This window comes from Pelophylax lessonae, assembly GCF_965119305.1.
Source record: "Pelophylax lessonae genome assembly, chromosome: 4".
Taxonomy (NCBI): Eukaryota; Metazoa; Chordata; class Amphibia; order Anura; family Ranidae; genus Pelophylax; species Pelophylax lessonae.
In genome coordinates, this window is record NC_138771.1 from 349,888,588 (window position 1) to 349,903,570 (window position 14,983).

General features: G+C 41.7%; 1 protein-coding gene across 1 annotated transcript in view; it reads left to right on the plus strand.

Moving 5' to 3' along the window:
* Window positions 1-8,067: 8,067 nt before the first annotated feature.
* YIPF5 (Yip1 domain family member 5) overlaps window positions 8,068-14,983 on the plus strand; it is a 17,757-nt gene continuing 10,841 nt past the window's right edge. The window contains exons 1-2 of the mRNA XM_082256506.1: window positions 8,068-8,073; window positions 9,761-9,877. Of these exons, the coding sequence (XP_082112632.1) occupies window positions 9,771-9,877 (107 nt within the window). The 5' untranslated portion in view covers window positions 8,068-8,073; window positions 9,761-9,770. The remainder of the gene's footprint in view (window positions 8,074-9,760; window positions 9,878-14,983) is intronic.

The window sequence follows — 14,983 nt, forward strand, 5'->3', positions numbered from 1 at the left end:
CCACAAAAAGGATATATTGTAGTCCTGGGTCCCCTCTCGGTGCTCCCTAAGTTTGGTATCCCTGTCACTTATGGTTTGGGAGCAGTGCCATGTCAAGCTGACCAAGATTTCCTATAGATGCCAATGTTAAAAACCAGGAGTAGTGTCATGCCAAGCTGAACAAGCTGTGTCCTTACTCGCGAGTGTATGTAAAGTGAGTGTACTTAAAGCGGGGTATGCCTGTAAATTAACAGGTTCTCCCCCCAACAGAGAGGAGGGTTAGCAAGGGGCTGAATTATGCTAAGCTAGGCGAGGAGGAAGTTGTCCAAACCTGAACGAGATACGCCCAGAGGGAGGAACAGGGCAGGATAAAATAGAATAGAATAGAATAGAATAGCCCTATACAAGTCTATGCAATATGGTTCTATATTAGTGTAGGTGAGGGGAGAGGGGCTTCCTCTCTTGCATGGCAAACCAGGATGAAACACTCAAGGGAAGGGTAATTATGAACGTTTAAGGTATACATTGCTTGTCCTCTTTGTGTCGGTCGTATTGTGTTTGTATATGAGTATATACTCTATACCTGTTCAGTTAAACTAGGAATATTTTTCATTTTGTTGTATGTACTATAGATAGATTGTTGTAAATTAATGTAGGCTTTCAGACTATATACCAATAAAACTAATACTGCTGTTTTGAAGCTTTCATTCATAGTCAAAGAACTCTCATTTGTAACCCAAATATTGTCTGAGATAAATTAAATCTCATGTCTTCCGGGTAACAAGGTGCTCCCAAAATATGTCTCCTCAAATAAAGATCCTTCTTCATGTGCCTTGTTTGACCTGTAAGCCTATGAGGAGGGAGTTGCAATAGTCAAAGCGAGAGATAAGAGAGTGAATGAGTAGCACTTAATGGATATAAGTATTTATTTGGCGCTGTTTTTATATTCTCAATTGTGTTTGTATTTATACTTTATTAAAACACATTCTAGAGATGTTATGCAATGTGATTTAGATGTGAAAGTGCAAAATTTCCAGTAATTAATTCTTAAATCCAGGGATAGTTGCCAATCACTCTTTTGCAATCCTAAGATTATCATTATGTAACCCATAATAAACACAGGTAGACAATTAGAAAAAAAAAAAAAAAGTTCTGAGTACTCAAAAATAGCATAAAGAAAGGTTTAAAAAAATTATAAGAATCAATGGCATTTGATCCAAGAGAGCAACCAATTGAATCATTGATCCTTTCTTTCTAAAACCCCCTTGAGTCACCAAGGTAGGTTTTTTTTTTTGTGAACTTTTCAGAGCGGTCTCTGTTCAACACCTTAAACCATAGCATTTGTGGCCTACCATACTATACTGTACATCTTTTTTTATTTTGAGATAGATAAGGATTTAAATGTGGTTGCAGACAAATTAGCTTTTTTTAGTTTTCTGTTTTTTTTTTTTTTTTAAAATGTTGAGAATTTGTAAATAAATAAATAAAAATGTTCAAATGCAAAAATTAAGGCAAAAAAAGCAATTTGTAAAAAAAGCCTTACATTCACTGCAATCAGCTGTAGAACCTTAACCCATTTTGCTGCCAAGTAAATTTTTGCTTTTTTGGGGGGGCATGTTAAATTGCACATTTTAGGAATGAAGTTTCGTTAAAACACCCACAAATTTTCTGAAAGCAAAGAGCCTAAAGAATAAACCGGTGGTAGTTTTAATGTTTTACATAGCTACCAATCTTAGCTCACAACTAATATTGTCACACAATATTAGCCCAAGTTTAAAACTAGTGCACACACAAACACGTTACACTCAATATTTTTTGTAAAATATATGGGGGTGGCACCTTGTTCTGAGCCAACAAGTGGGACAGCCCAGCCTGAGAAAAATGGTGGGGGAGAAGGTGCACATTCTGGGGCTCTGTGGAAGTTACAGTTGGTTTGTGAAGTTTACAATGCAGTTTGAACTGATTTTTAGACTAGACCTGCACTAAAAAGGAAAGCATAGCTTATCACTCTACCTCCTTCTAGCCTCTTACACATTTGCAGGTTTTTTTTTTTTTTTTAAAAGGTACCCCACTGCCACAATCCTCACCTAGGCGAGGATGCAAGCTTGGCCAATTCCCCTCTGAGCTGCACATAACACTGCTGCTGATCAGTGTTATCGGACAGTGGCAGCTCCTGCTGTCACAATTCAATGTCCCGGCTGGAGGGATTGCTCTATCCACCTTGTTTGTATGGATATAGAAATCTAATTGTTTCAGCCCACTGGCTGAATTAAAAAAAAAAAGTTATTAACCTTCTAAAACCAGCTTTAGTGGAACGCAGAGGCCTTCACTGCTGCAGGCATTCCACATTTTATCACAATGCCCTGTACAGCAAGTGCATTGCGCTGCTGTACCGCCTCATTATTGAAGTGTACATTTTTTAAACTTCATATAAATTTTGTACAAAAAAAAATAGGGGGAAGGTGAGCCGCACAATGTGCTGAATCGCGTACCACATTGCCCCCCTACCACAGCTGGGAACAGACAGCTGCCAGAGCAATAAAGCACTGCCAGCTGTATGCATTCCAGTGTGAACTCAGACTTAAAGTGGAGTTCCACCCTATTTTTATACTTACCTCCATCTTCTCGCTCCGGGTCACCTGAAAAAGAAATGGATAATCGCATTTTTTTTTTTTTTTTACTTACCTCGTAGCGAAGAAAAAATACTTACCTTACTTCCTTCTTCCTCCTTCCTTGGCCGCGGCCCGTCGTCACTTCCTGGCTCTGCAATGATTCCTGGGAGCTGAACGTCATAGCTCCCAGGAATCATTGCGCCTGCACCGGCCCCGACGTCAGTTCCGGGTCGCGCGCGTCATCCCCTTCTAAACAGCTTCTGGGCATGCCCAGAAGCTGTAGAGGGATGACGCGCGCGACCCGGAAGTGACGTCGGGGCCGGCGCAGAGCATCGTGGGACCAAAGAAGGCGGAAGAAGACGCCGAAGAGGATCTCGCTGGCTTCAAGCTGCCCACATCTGAGATGGCAGCGCTGGACAAGACGTTTGCAAGGAAAGTATTTGTCCTAACAGGTAAGTGCAACCCGGGACAGATCAGAGGCTAGCCATTGTGGAATGTACTAGCCCTGACTGTCCCGGGGGTATTAAAAAAAAAAAAAAAAAATCCAGGGTGGAACTCCGCTTTAAGCTGGAAACACACTATAAAATTTTGAATTTTTTTCCTTTATATTTACAAAAACCATATAATATGAGGTCAAAGCTAAACACTTTCAATTTGTATGCAATCAGGCAGGCCCTTGCACTACATAGTTGAAGGTAATGCCCCATACACACGTGCAGATTATCTGCAGACTTTTGTCTGCAGACTTACCTTTACTATGTAGTGCAAGGGCCTGCCGGATTGCATACAAATTGAAAGTGTTTAGGTTTGACCTCATATTATATGGTTTTGGTAAGTCTGCAGACAAAAGTCTGAAGATAATCTGCACGTGTGTATGGGGCATTAATCTAAAGGAAACCATACAAACGTTGTATAGTGTGTATCCTGCTTTAGGCTGGCCATACATGGGTCAAATCTACTGAACCAGCCAAGATTTTAACTATTAATGGGCTAACTGAATGAACCAAGTTGATCAATCGATCGACTGGGGTACAACCAGCCTGCCGGATTCTCATGAATATTGCTAGCAGCTGCTATCTCCTCTAACAATAATCACTGTCTTCTCCCAGCATTGTTTGGCCCAAGGGATACCCCTGCCAGCACTGTGTTGATGGGGGAAGTGTGCAAATTTCTTTCCTGCAACACATTGAAGTGCAAGAAAGAAATTTGCACTGTTTATGGCCTGCATTAGAGTAGTCTAGAGGTGCACCGAACTTTCAGCATTTTGCCATAGGAGAAAAAGGTGCCAATAATGGCGCCAAAAAAGCATGCGATTTTACTGTGCTTATGATGTTTTATTCATAGATCATGCGACTTAAGAAACACAAGAAAAGTAACACGGGTGCATATATGAGTTCTTAATACATTTTCAAAGTATTTTAACAGGGAGCTGCGTTTCTGGTGTAGTTTTTTAAAATTGACCAAAAATGCAGTAAGCAACATTTTTAATACCACAACGGAAGCGCAAGGGACCAGTGTGAAAACATACATTTACAGTTTGCACCGTAAATGCCTGAAAAGCGCCGCAAAAGCACTCAAAGTTTTATGGGCAGCTTAAAAGCACTTCAGTGTGAAAGGGCGTTCTAAATGAACGGCACCAAAACAGTATAACATGCATTAAGGTTGGTTACACCGTAAAAGTGCATAACAAAGCTGAAATTTACTTAACAACTTGCCGACCACCAGCAGTACATATACTGTGGCAGGTCATTGCTGTCCCATGAAACGATGTAACTGTACATCGGGACTTTAAGTGGGGGCGAGCAACCATTCGCCACGGGGGAAGCTGATCTGCAGGTCTGGTGGCCGCGATCACTTCCTCTGGAAACAGAACGACGGTCTGCCGATGTAAACAGGGCAGACCGCTCTTCTGTCACCAATGAACAGAGTTCCTGTGTTCCACCTATTTAGGAACACAGGTCTCTGTGTTTATTCTATAAGTCCACCTCCCACACAGTTAGAAAACCATCCCCTAGGGACACATTTAACCCTTTGATTGCCCCTGGTGTTAACCCCTTCCCTGCCAGTGTTATTAGTACAGTAACAGTGCATATTTTAAGCACTGATTACTGTAGTAACGTCACTGGTCCCCCCAAAAGTGTCAAAAATGTCAGTTAGATGTCCAATCTGTCCGCCGCAATGTCACAGTCCAGCTTAAAATCACTGATCCCTGCCATTACTAGTAAAAAAAAATAGATACATAAAAATGACAAATCCTTTGTGATAACTTTTGTGCAAATCAATCAATATACTCTTATTGGAATTTTTTTTTACCAAAAATATGTAGAAAAGATATTGGCCTAAAATGATGAAAAAATTTGATTTTTATATACAGTAAAACCTTGGTTTGAGAGTAACTTGGTTTGAGAGCGCTTTGCAAGACAAGCAAATTTTTAAAATAAATTTTGACTTGATATACAAGCGATGTCTTGATATACAAGTAGCGTCATTTTACAACTGGGTATAAAAGAGAAGAGAGGCGCCTCTAAGTGTAGCAATATGGTTACATTTAATGAAGGTTCAATATTTAGCAGCTCACATGGTTGATGATTAAAACAGGCACATCTAAGTATGCAGGCATCTGGGGTAAAGCTGTCCATATAGACCATCCTCTGCACTGCCATCTTCATCACACCCTTCCACTCTGCGCTCCAAAGTCTCGCTTTCAGATCACTCTACTGCAGGGTAGTCTTCCTAATCACAATTGCAGACTGAAATCGGTGAGAGCCAGTGGTTCAGAAGACGGTCTATGTGGACAGCTTTACCCCGGATGACTGCATACTTAGATGTGCCTCTTTAATCATCAACCATGTGAGTTGCTAAATGTTGAACCTTCATTAAATGTCCCCATACTGCTACACTTAGAGGCACCTCTTTTTTCTTTTATACTCTGTAGCTCCTGCTGGATTTTGCTTCTAATCCCCTTGTGGAGGCGCCATTTGTGGATGGACATTTTATGATTACACAACCACATTGCTATAATCTTTTTATATAGACTATAAACTGAAAGACTTATGAATAAATGGTTGTGGAACGAATCATCTGAGTTTCCATTATTTCTTATGGGAAATTTTTCTTTGATATAAGAGTGCTTTGGATTACAAGCATGTTTCCGGAACGAATTATGCTCGCAATCCAAGGTTTTACTGTATATATATATTTTTTTTTTTTTTAAATTGGGAATGTTATATAGTGAAAAATATTGGTTTTGTTTTTCAGAAATGTTTTTTTTTTGTGTATGTATAGCACAAAAAATAAAAATTGCCGAGGTGATCAAATAACACCAAAATAAAGCTCTATTTGTGGGGGGGGAAAGGTAATCAATTTTATTTGGGTACAGCGTCGCACAACTGTCAGTTAAAATAACGCAGTACCGTATCGCGAGAAATGGCCTGGTCATTAAGGGGGTAAAAATCCTTCCAGTCAAGAAGTGGTTACTAAAAAAAAAAAAAAAAAAAAGAAACTTGTATGCTAATCTTTCTCCCATTCTTCTTAAGCCCTACGCCACGTGTCAAACAAAAGGCCCAGGGGCCGAATACGGCCCTCCAAGTCATTTCATGCGGCCCTTGCACCTCTCCTGCAGCTGTGGCACCCCCTTCGTCGCCAACCCCACCTTGTCTCAGCAGTTGGCAGCAGAGAGGACAGAGCGCCTCGGCCAGATCCTTTTTTTTTTTTTTTATAGTTACATAGTAGGTGAGGTTGAATAAAGACAAAATAGTCCATCCAGTTCAACCTGTGTAGGTGTGTGTGGCTGTAATCATCTCGCATACCCCTGAATGTTCTGATCCTTGAGATGTACGTCTAGAAGTCTTTTGAAAGCCACCATATTACCTGCAGAAACCACCTCTTGTGGTAGAGAATTCCACAATCTTGTAGCCCTAACAGTAAAGAACCCCCCACGTTGCCTGAGGTTAAAACGCTTCTCCTCTAATCGCATTGTATGCCCCCGAGTCCTCATGCAATCCCTGCGACTGAACAGCTTTTCTTCTAAGCCTAGATCCCCATTGAGATATTTAAAAATTGCTATCATGTCCCCCCTCAGGCGTCTCTTCTCCAGGGAGAATAAATCAAGCGATTGCAGACGCTCTTCATAATCAAGGTCCTCCAATCCCCTAATTAGTTTAGTTGCCCTTCTCTGGACCCTCTCCAGCTCCAACACATCCCTTCTGAGGACTGGTGACCAGAACTGGACAGAATACTCCAGATGCGGTCGGACCAGAGTTTTATAAAGTGGAAGGATTATAGTCTTATCTCTGGAATACATCCCTTTCTTTATGCATGCTAATATTCTGCTGGCTTTGGCAGCTGCCGTTTGACATTGCATGCTATTGCCTAGTCTATCATCCACCAAGACTCCCAGATCCTTCTCCATTTTTGATTCTCCCAGGGGGTTCGCCTCCTAACGTGTATTGTGCTTTTATGTTGCTAGTCCCCAAGTGCAAAACCTTACACTTCTCCACGTTAAACCTCATTTGCCAAGTCGTTGCCCACTCCGTTATTTTGTCCAGGTCATTCTGTAGGATATCTGCTTCATGCTATCCTGCATTTCTCCCTGCAGCCACAGTGCTCCCCCTTTTTTTAGCAGTCAGCAGCAAAGGCAGAACTACAGATCCGGCAGCAACCCCTCATCTTCACCTCCCCTAATCTCAGTATTCAGCAGACTCAGGCACCTGACTTCAGCCAAAACCTGCACCTTCTGATTCCCATGTTTGCCACAGCACCAGATCAGGGGGGATACACTGTGATACAAGGAAGAGTGGGGGACTTTTGACATTATGGTGGGGGGTTCTTGACATCTGATGTCATGAAGGGGGGGGGGGTGCTCTTAAAATCTACTCCTACGGATACAACAGGCCTTTAGAGGGCATCCATAATGCTGATACAGCCCCTGATAAAATGAAGTTTGACACCCCTGCCCTACTCATTCTGCCTACACCAGAAACAGAGACTAGCACTGGTAAGTGAAGCAACACGGTACAGAAGGAAAGTGCTTCACTGAACCTCCCTGAGGAAATCTTTAAGAGAACATTGCTTGCTGAATATACTGTCCTTGCAGCTCCAAGGTGCTTTCCCCGCACGTGGCTATGAGCTTCCACATGCACTCCGTACGTCTAGCAACTATAGAACGCGCACAACACCCTACTTCTATTATTCCCTAAACCACAGCAAATAATGGTCCCCTGTACACTGATTTAGAGACCTTCTCTCCATTACACGTGTCGCACACCACCTCACACCACAGCAGAACAAACTACACTGACTGAATGCGTCCGGTTGGATGGGCGTGGCTACCTATATTCGCGCCTGGTCTAATGATTGGTGCAGCGAGTCGGTAGAGCTGCGCATGCGTGGCCTTGTGTGCGTCCCATGATCCGGAAGCGATCAGAACAGGGCTTTGGTTTGACACGTAGCTGCGGAAGTGTGTTGGACTGATAGCGGTTCGGTAAGTTGTGTCTGTGCCGGTGGAGGCTGGCTGTTGCTCTGTTTTCTTTGTCCTCCATGGCTTTTGAAGGTAGAGTTCATATTTTTAAATTGCACAGCCGTATTTACTTCCTGGTTACTTGTGTGCTCATCTAAAGTCTGGAGGTGTCACCATGTTTACTGAAGAAGAGCCCCTGATCCCGGATCTTTATTTTATTGTGTTCGGACTAATGTAGTATTCAGTTTGATCTGTGGGAATAACTCTAAAAGCAGAAACTGCTTTAAGAGAGCTGCTGGGTGTCACCATATTGGATGTGACTAGGGGGGACACAGCAGACATGGGTGTCACCCCCCCCCCCCTTCCTCCCTTTCAGTGCAGGGATGCTGCTCAGTCACTGTCTATGCTGCTGGCTGTATGCAAGCCTCGTCACTGCTGGCTGGGTGACAGGAGAAGGTTCTGCTCATCCTTCAAATTTAATGTTAGCAGCGGATTGTCTGGACCGTCTCCTGATCTAGCTGCCCAAAGGTAGAGGAAGCCATGAGATAAGCAATGTACGCAATTAGCCTCATCACATGTCTCAAATTAATGTGTGATGTGGATTTCTTCTTAAATGTATTTAAAGGTGAACTCCACCTTTTGCAGAAACCTAAAACATTCACCCACGTTGGCAGAAAATAATAATTTTTTTGCAAATTACCCTGCGCAGCATTGCAAGTGCAATCACTGGATGGTGGTGCAATGTACAGGCTCCTGCAGATTTAGTTAGAGCTTGTTTACACAAGCGGTGCCCCCTGGAGAATGTTCAGTGGTGGATCTCACTTCAAAGTGCATTTGACAGGTGGTGAGAAGGTGTTTTGTCACTTTCCCACTACCTGTTTTAAGCCGTTAAAAACCCTCATAACGAAGCCACAACCAACGCACTACACACAGTTGCAGAGTAGCCACATTCAGGTAAATTGGCTGTGTTTGGTGGGTGGTAATGTCCCAACACATGACTCCCCGCTGTCATACCATTTGCATACCTTCTGCACGCCCCTCCTTTACATGCTGTTATACCTTTAGGCTATGTTCACATCTTGGCGTTGCTATTATGGGCGTTTTTTCAGGCTTTTTTTCTGCAGGCGTTTTTAGATTGACTAGAGACCAATGGAAAACGCCTGTAATCTGCCCAAAAAGAAGCTCATGTTTTTTTTTTTTTTTGAGCATTTGGGCATTATGCTCACGGCGTCAAAACGCTCAGATGTCAACAGGGGCCATTGAAATTAATAGGATTTGTCTTGTTGGGCGTTTTGAGAGCTGATCCTAGAGCAGAAAAACGCCCCCAAAATGCCTACATGTGAACGTAGCCTTAGAGCACCACTACTGCAAACATAGGGCAGTATCTCTGCAAAGGGGTCCCTGACTCTTTTATATTTACCTTATCGCTGCTCCCTATGCTTCCATAGCCAGAGAAACTATTTGGCATTTTCAGGTATATAGGAGCATGCAATCTCCTTTGTGTCAGGTACTACAGTAGGTGCAAGCTCTCTCGTGTGACTGGTGGAGAAATAAGCAGAAAGATAGCGCTGGTAAAGTCACAATAGGTGGATCCAGAGAATGGGCTTTGCGGATATACTGTCACTGTTTCACCTATGGACCGGGTAACAGTGTCACTTAAAGGTACTTCATTTTGTTGGATTTCTATGTGATTTATTCAATTTTTTTTTAAAGCTGCTACAATGTCTAACTTTGAAAACTTCAATCAAGATTTCTATCAAACCAGCTATAGCATCGATGATCAATCTCAGGGATACAATTACAATCCTAGCGGAGGACAATATAACAAGTAAGTCTTTGTTTTTTTCTGTTTTATCTTTGGTATGGGTTGCACTCAAACGAAAAGCTCTATCTATATTGCAGTTTACTAGACCTTATATTTAGTGTATGTATTTGTGTTTTTTTTTTTTTTTTTTTTTTTTTTTTTTTTTTTTTTTTAGGCTTTTTCCACCTGGTGATCCTGCCAGTAAATCAATTCCTGTGACAGTGCTCACACATTGTAAAATATCTACAAAGGAGCAGGGTTGCCTCCCCTAGGAAGGAAGTGTTAAAAACTCCTCCCCTTCTTCTCTTCTTCATAACATAGGGGGCAAGTGTTCTGTAGTTCACCAAAGTAACATAAGAAAAGATGCATTTATTTATTTTATTTATTTCAGGTACTTGTATAGCGCTGTCAATTTACGCAGTGCTTTACATATACATTGTACATTCATATCAGTCCCTACCCTCAAGGATCTTACAATCTAAGGTCCCTAACTCACATACATACACAGTAGGGCCAATTTTTATACAGGATCCATATAACCTACCAGCATGTCTTTGGAGTGTGGGAGGAAACCGGAGTACCCGGAGGAAACCCACGCAGGCATCATAGTCTTCTGGGAGTGTTGATCTCAGTGGTCCACCTCTCAGCTCTCACTGGTTCAATCTGCTGACTTCACATCCCTACTTTTTTTTTTTTCTGCAGTGAAATGGAGATTAGCAGGATGAACCAGTGAGAGCTGCAGGGGACCATGAAGGACTTAAAATTCAAGACAATTGACAAAGATGCCTTTTGAAGTAAACCTGTTCTTGATAAGCATCCCCATTGCCACCTGAAAATACTAGTTCAGTACTTTCTATGTCACTGATCTCCAAGTTATAGCGTTTGTAAAGCCAAAAGCTTTCTTTAGTATTCAGTGAAATTGGGGGAGGGCTCCATTATAGCTGCCAAACACTTTCACACAGCCGGCCAAAGTGATGTCTCTTCCAGTTTCATATGCTCACTTTCCTGGCCAGTACAACAGGGGACACCTCTAACCAAGCCGATCTGTGCTTGGTTAGATGTTTGAAGGGCAGGGGAGACATTAGGGTCTATTAGACCCCTAATGTCTCCAAAAAGAGTACCTGTCCCCTGCCCAATGCTATCACATAGGGGTTTATTAACCCCTTGCGATAGCAATCATGTAAAAATAATTACAAAATTAAAAGAAACGTAAAAAAAATAATAAAATATATTTTCAATGAAAAAAAATTGCCAAATCGCCTGTTGCCCGGCTAACCAGCGAAAATGCATGCCCAGGGTGCGTACGTGTATGTAAACCGCGGTCACACCACACGTGACATTGCTGCGAATGTCAGAGTTGGAACAATAATTCTAGCACAGGAGCTCCTAGTTAACTCTAAATTGATTAACTGTAATGGCTTTTACAGCATCTACTGTATGGTGATTTTTGGGCACCATACTTTTTGGCGATATGGTGGGAGCGCACACAATTTTAAAACATGGAATGTTAGGTATCTATTTACTCGTTGCTACCTCATCTTTTATAGTTTAACCACAAATGGGTATTATATGGTGTGGTTTTGCACTAAAACATATTTTATTATATTTTTCCCGGAAAATTTGCATGTAATAGTTGCCCAAATATCACATGAAACTAAAAATTGCAACTTTCCCCTATTTATTCTACAGGGCCTCTGCTTTCAGGAAATATATATTGTTCTTGGGGTTTATGTAATTTTGTTTGCCAAAAATTAGGATTTTTATATGCGGCAAAGAAAAACAATTGCTCTGGAGCCGAACTGGTTAAACATTCTCTACTCTATCCAAAACTTAAGATAAAAAAATAAATAAAACTGGCTTCACAGACATGTTAAGATTTGATAAGAACAGATGACATTTCAGATGACTGATGTTTCTATAAATTGTGGTTATGAATATTAGTCAGGATGAATTGAGTTTCCTTATTGTGGAACTATCATAACAAGTTTACTATAAAGGAGGCAGGGCAGTGGCTAAGTGAATAGCACGTCTGCCTAGCAGCACTAGGATCGCCGGTTCGAATCCCAACCATGACACACTACCAGGCAGGTGGGGTTTCCTTCCACATTCCAAAGATGTGCTGGAAGGTTAATTGGATCCTGTCTAAATTGGCTCTAGTATGTATATGTATTAATGTTAGTTAGGGACCTTAGATTTTAAGCTCATTGAGGGCAGGGACTGATGTGAATGTGCAATGTATATGAAAAGCACTGCGTAAATTGATAGCGCTATATAAGTACCTGTAATAAATACATTTAAAGAAGGCTCAGTGGAATAATAGCTTACTTACTGGTCCAGTGATTCATGGCAATAAAAGCCTGCACTTCAGAAACCAAAAGCAGAGTATCTTTATTTTGGCTGTGAGCTCCACCCCTAAGAGTTTTCTATAGGGTGTTCCAGCAGAGCCCAGTTTCCACCACCCTCCCATTGTCTTTATGCCCTAGCACATTTATTCAGTTCAGACCTCCTGCAGTCGTTTCTCTTCCCCCACCTCCCACTGCCCAGCAAAGCATGGCACGCGTTTGGCACTGTCAAATTACTATGGTCCTCCCCTTGTATAGGTGGTGACAGCCCTTGTCTGTGGTGCATACCACTGCCAGAGACAAGTGCTGTAACACAGAACTAAATATATATTAATCTGCTACCGAGCAGCATGGTCATAAAGTGGTGGAGGGAGGTTCGTGGTGATGCTCACGCTGCATTCACACAGATAGAGAATAGAACTCAACAAAGTGCTTTATGCACTCTGTCCCCTGGGAGAACCTATGTTAATTATAGTGAGACTTTTTCTAATTTCTATTATTCCTGCTAGCAACTTTTCAATTCTACTGTTGTCTCATCCTATTTTTGTTTGATTTGGGAAATTTTCTAAATATCGCTGCTGTTGACATGATTAGGACCAGACATAAGGTAAGTTCAAGGGACTGTGTTTAAAACAGAAATGAAAAAGTGGTCCTTTGATCCCCATAGTATACAACATATACACTAGCACTATTGACATATGTAACTTTAAGTGCCGGTTCACATTTGTTCGATCACAGAGATCACATGTAATTTTGAGAGAGCACTGCTCCTTTAATAACATGCGATCTCTGTGCAGTGCAAATTCAGCCATACAGTGTGTATGGCTGAATTCACACCGCAATGGCACTAAAAGATGCACAGGACCCTGTTTTTGGTCCGCAGCAGAATCAGTTTGCATGGTGGATCACACTAGTGCGATTCGATTCTGTGCGAACTTTCAGATCGCACTGCAATATGCGATCTGATCTGGGGGTGTTGTTAACCTTTAATTGACACCCCCAGCGTATCGCATATGGCAGTTTGAACTTCCAGGGATGCAATGTGGGAACACGCTGTATATTCGCAGCGTTGCGCATCGCACAAATGTGAACCGGCACTAAAGCTTACAAAGAAAAAAAAATAAATAAAATCTGACAAACCTTTTCTGTATATTAAAGAAAAACTACAAGGGGAAAATTTATAAAGCAGTAAGTGTGATTTTTGCCAAATGTTAAAGCCTCCTTCACAAGGGCAAGGGCGTTTACCTCCATATACCAGATTTCAGGCACAAGAATCAGCAGATTCTTGCAACTGGAATGACAGATGCATGCAAATATTGATGGCTGCTCAGACAGGCTGACAGATTTGGACACCTGTCCCTAACCGCAGGTATCCCTTGGTGTGTGGATGCATATGAAAAGCAATGGCTGCTGATTCTTGCCACTGGCATCCAGTGTATGGAGGTAAACCCCCGTGTGAAGGACACCTTACTGGTGGTGAATCAGTTACTGTCATAAAAAATACGTGGATCAGTGAATCTAAAGATTGACAGTATTCCTCCAGCCTTCAGACATTTAATAACTCATATTCTACTAGTGGTAGGCTGAGCATAACGAGGCTGTGGAAGTCAGTCCAATCTCCCAGCATTGAGGAAACCCCCGGCTTGGTGAACACACATTATAGTTATGAACTCATGATGGCATCTAGCAGGGGTGAATTCTAAAAAGCCCTATCCCTGTGGCAACCATGGTTGCAGTGACCTAGAGCATCAATATACATAAAGCCTAAAAGCGATTGACCTAGCTTTTGTTACTGTTATAGCCGGTTCACATTTCTGCGAGACACATCTATGACAGAGATCACATGTAATTTGGAGCGCACTGCTCCTAAAATGACATGCGATGTCTGTGCGCAGCAAATTCAGCCATACAATTTGTATGGCTGAATTTGCACCCCAATCGCAGTGAACACGCACAGGACCCTTTTTTTGGTCCGCAGCAGAATCGGATCGCATGGTGGTTCACACTAGTGCGTTCCGATTCTGTGCGTACTTTCAGATTGCACTGCGATATGCGATCTGACCTGGGGGTGTCGTTAACTTTTAATTGACACCCCCCAGCAAATCGCATATGGCAGTGTGAACTGCCAGGGGTGCGGATGCGATGTGGGAACGCGCAGTATATTCGCAGTGTTCCCACATCGCAGAAATGTGAACTGGCACTAAGTCTTGATACACCCTACTTGTTATGGGTTATATTTAATATTCTTAACATTACTGTGTTATTCCTATACAATGTGCTGAATACCTTAACCACTCTCTACCTAGAGGTAATGATTGCCTCAACCAGTGCAAAGCAGACTCTCTGTTCTTGAATCCCTATGTTTTTGAATCTGCTTGTTTCTTGTACTTATTGTACTACTATAAAACTTCAAAAAAAAAACTATTGACAGAAAAAAAAAACATGGATCTGGAAGAATTAACTGCAGGTAATGGTTGGTAAATATTATATTCATTGCCTTACATCTGTTTTACAGTATACTTTTCCAATATTTTTTTTTTTTTTTTTTTTTTACAATCTGTATACAAAAATTAGTCTTGCAAATACATATTTTAGAACATGGCAAAATAATTTCTATAGCATTGTTGGTTAAATAAAGCAAAAGCATAGCAAATGCAGTCTGCCTTTTGGTTTAATTTGACTGAAACAGTGCCATTCAACGAGAGATGTTTCACTTCTCTGACAAGGGAGACAAGAAACATGAAAAGGAACTGGATTGAACTCTATAAAAATCTGAAATATTTGATAT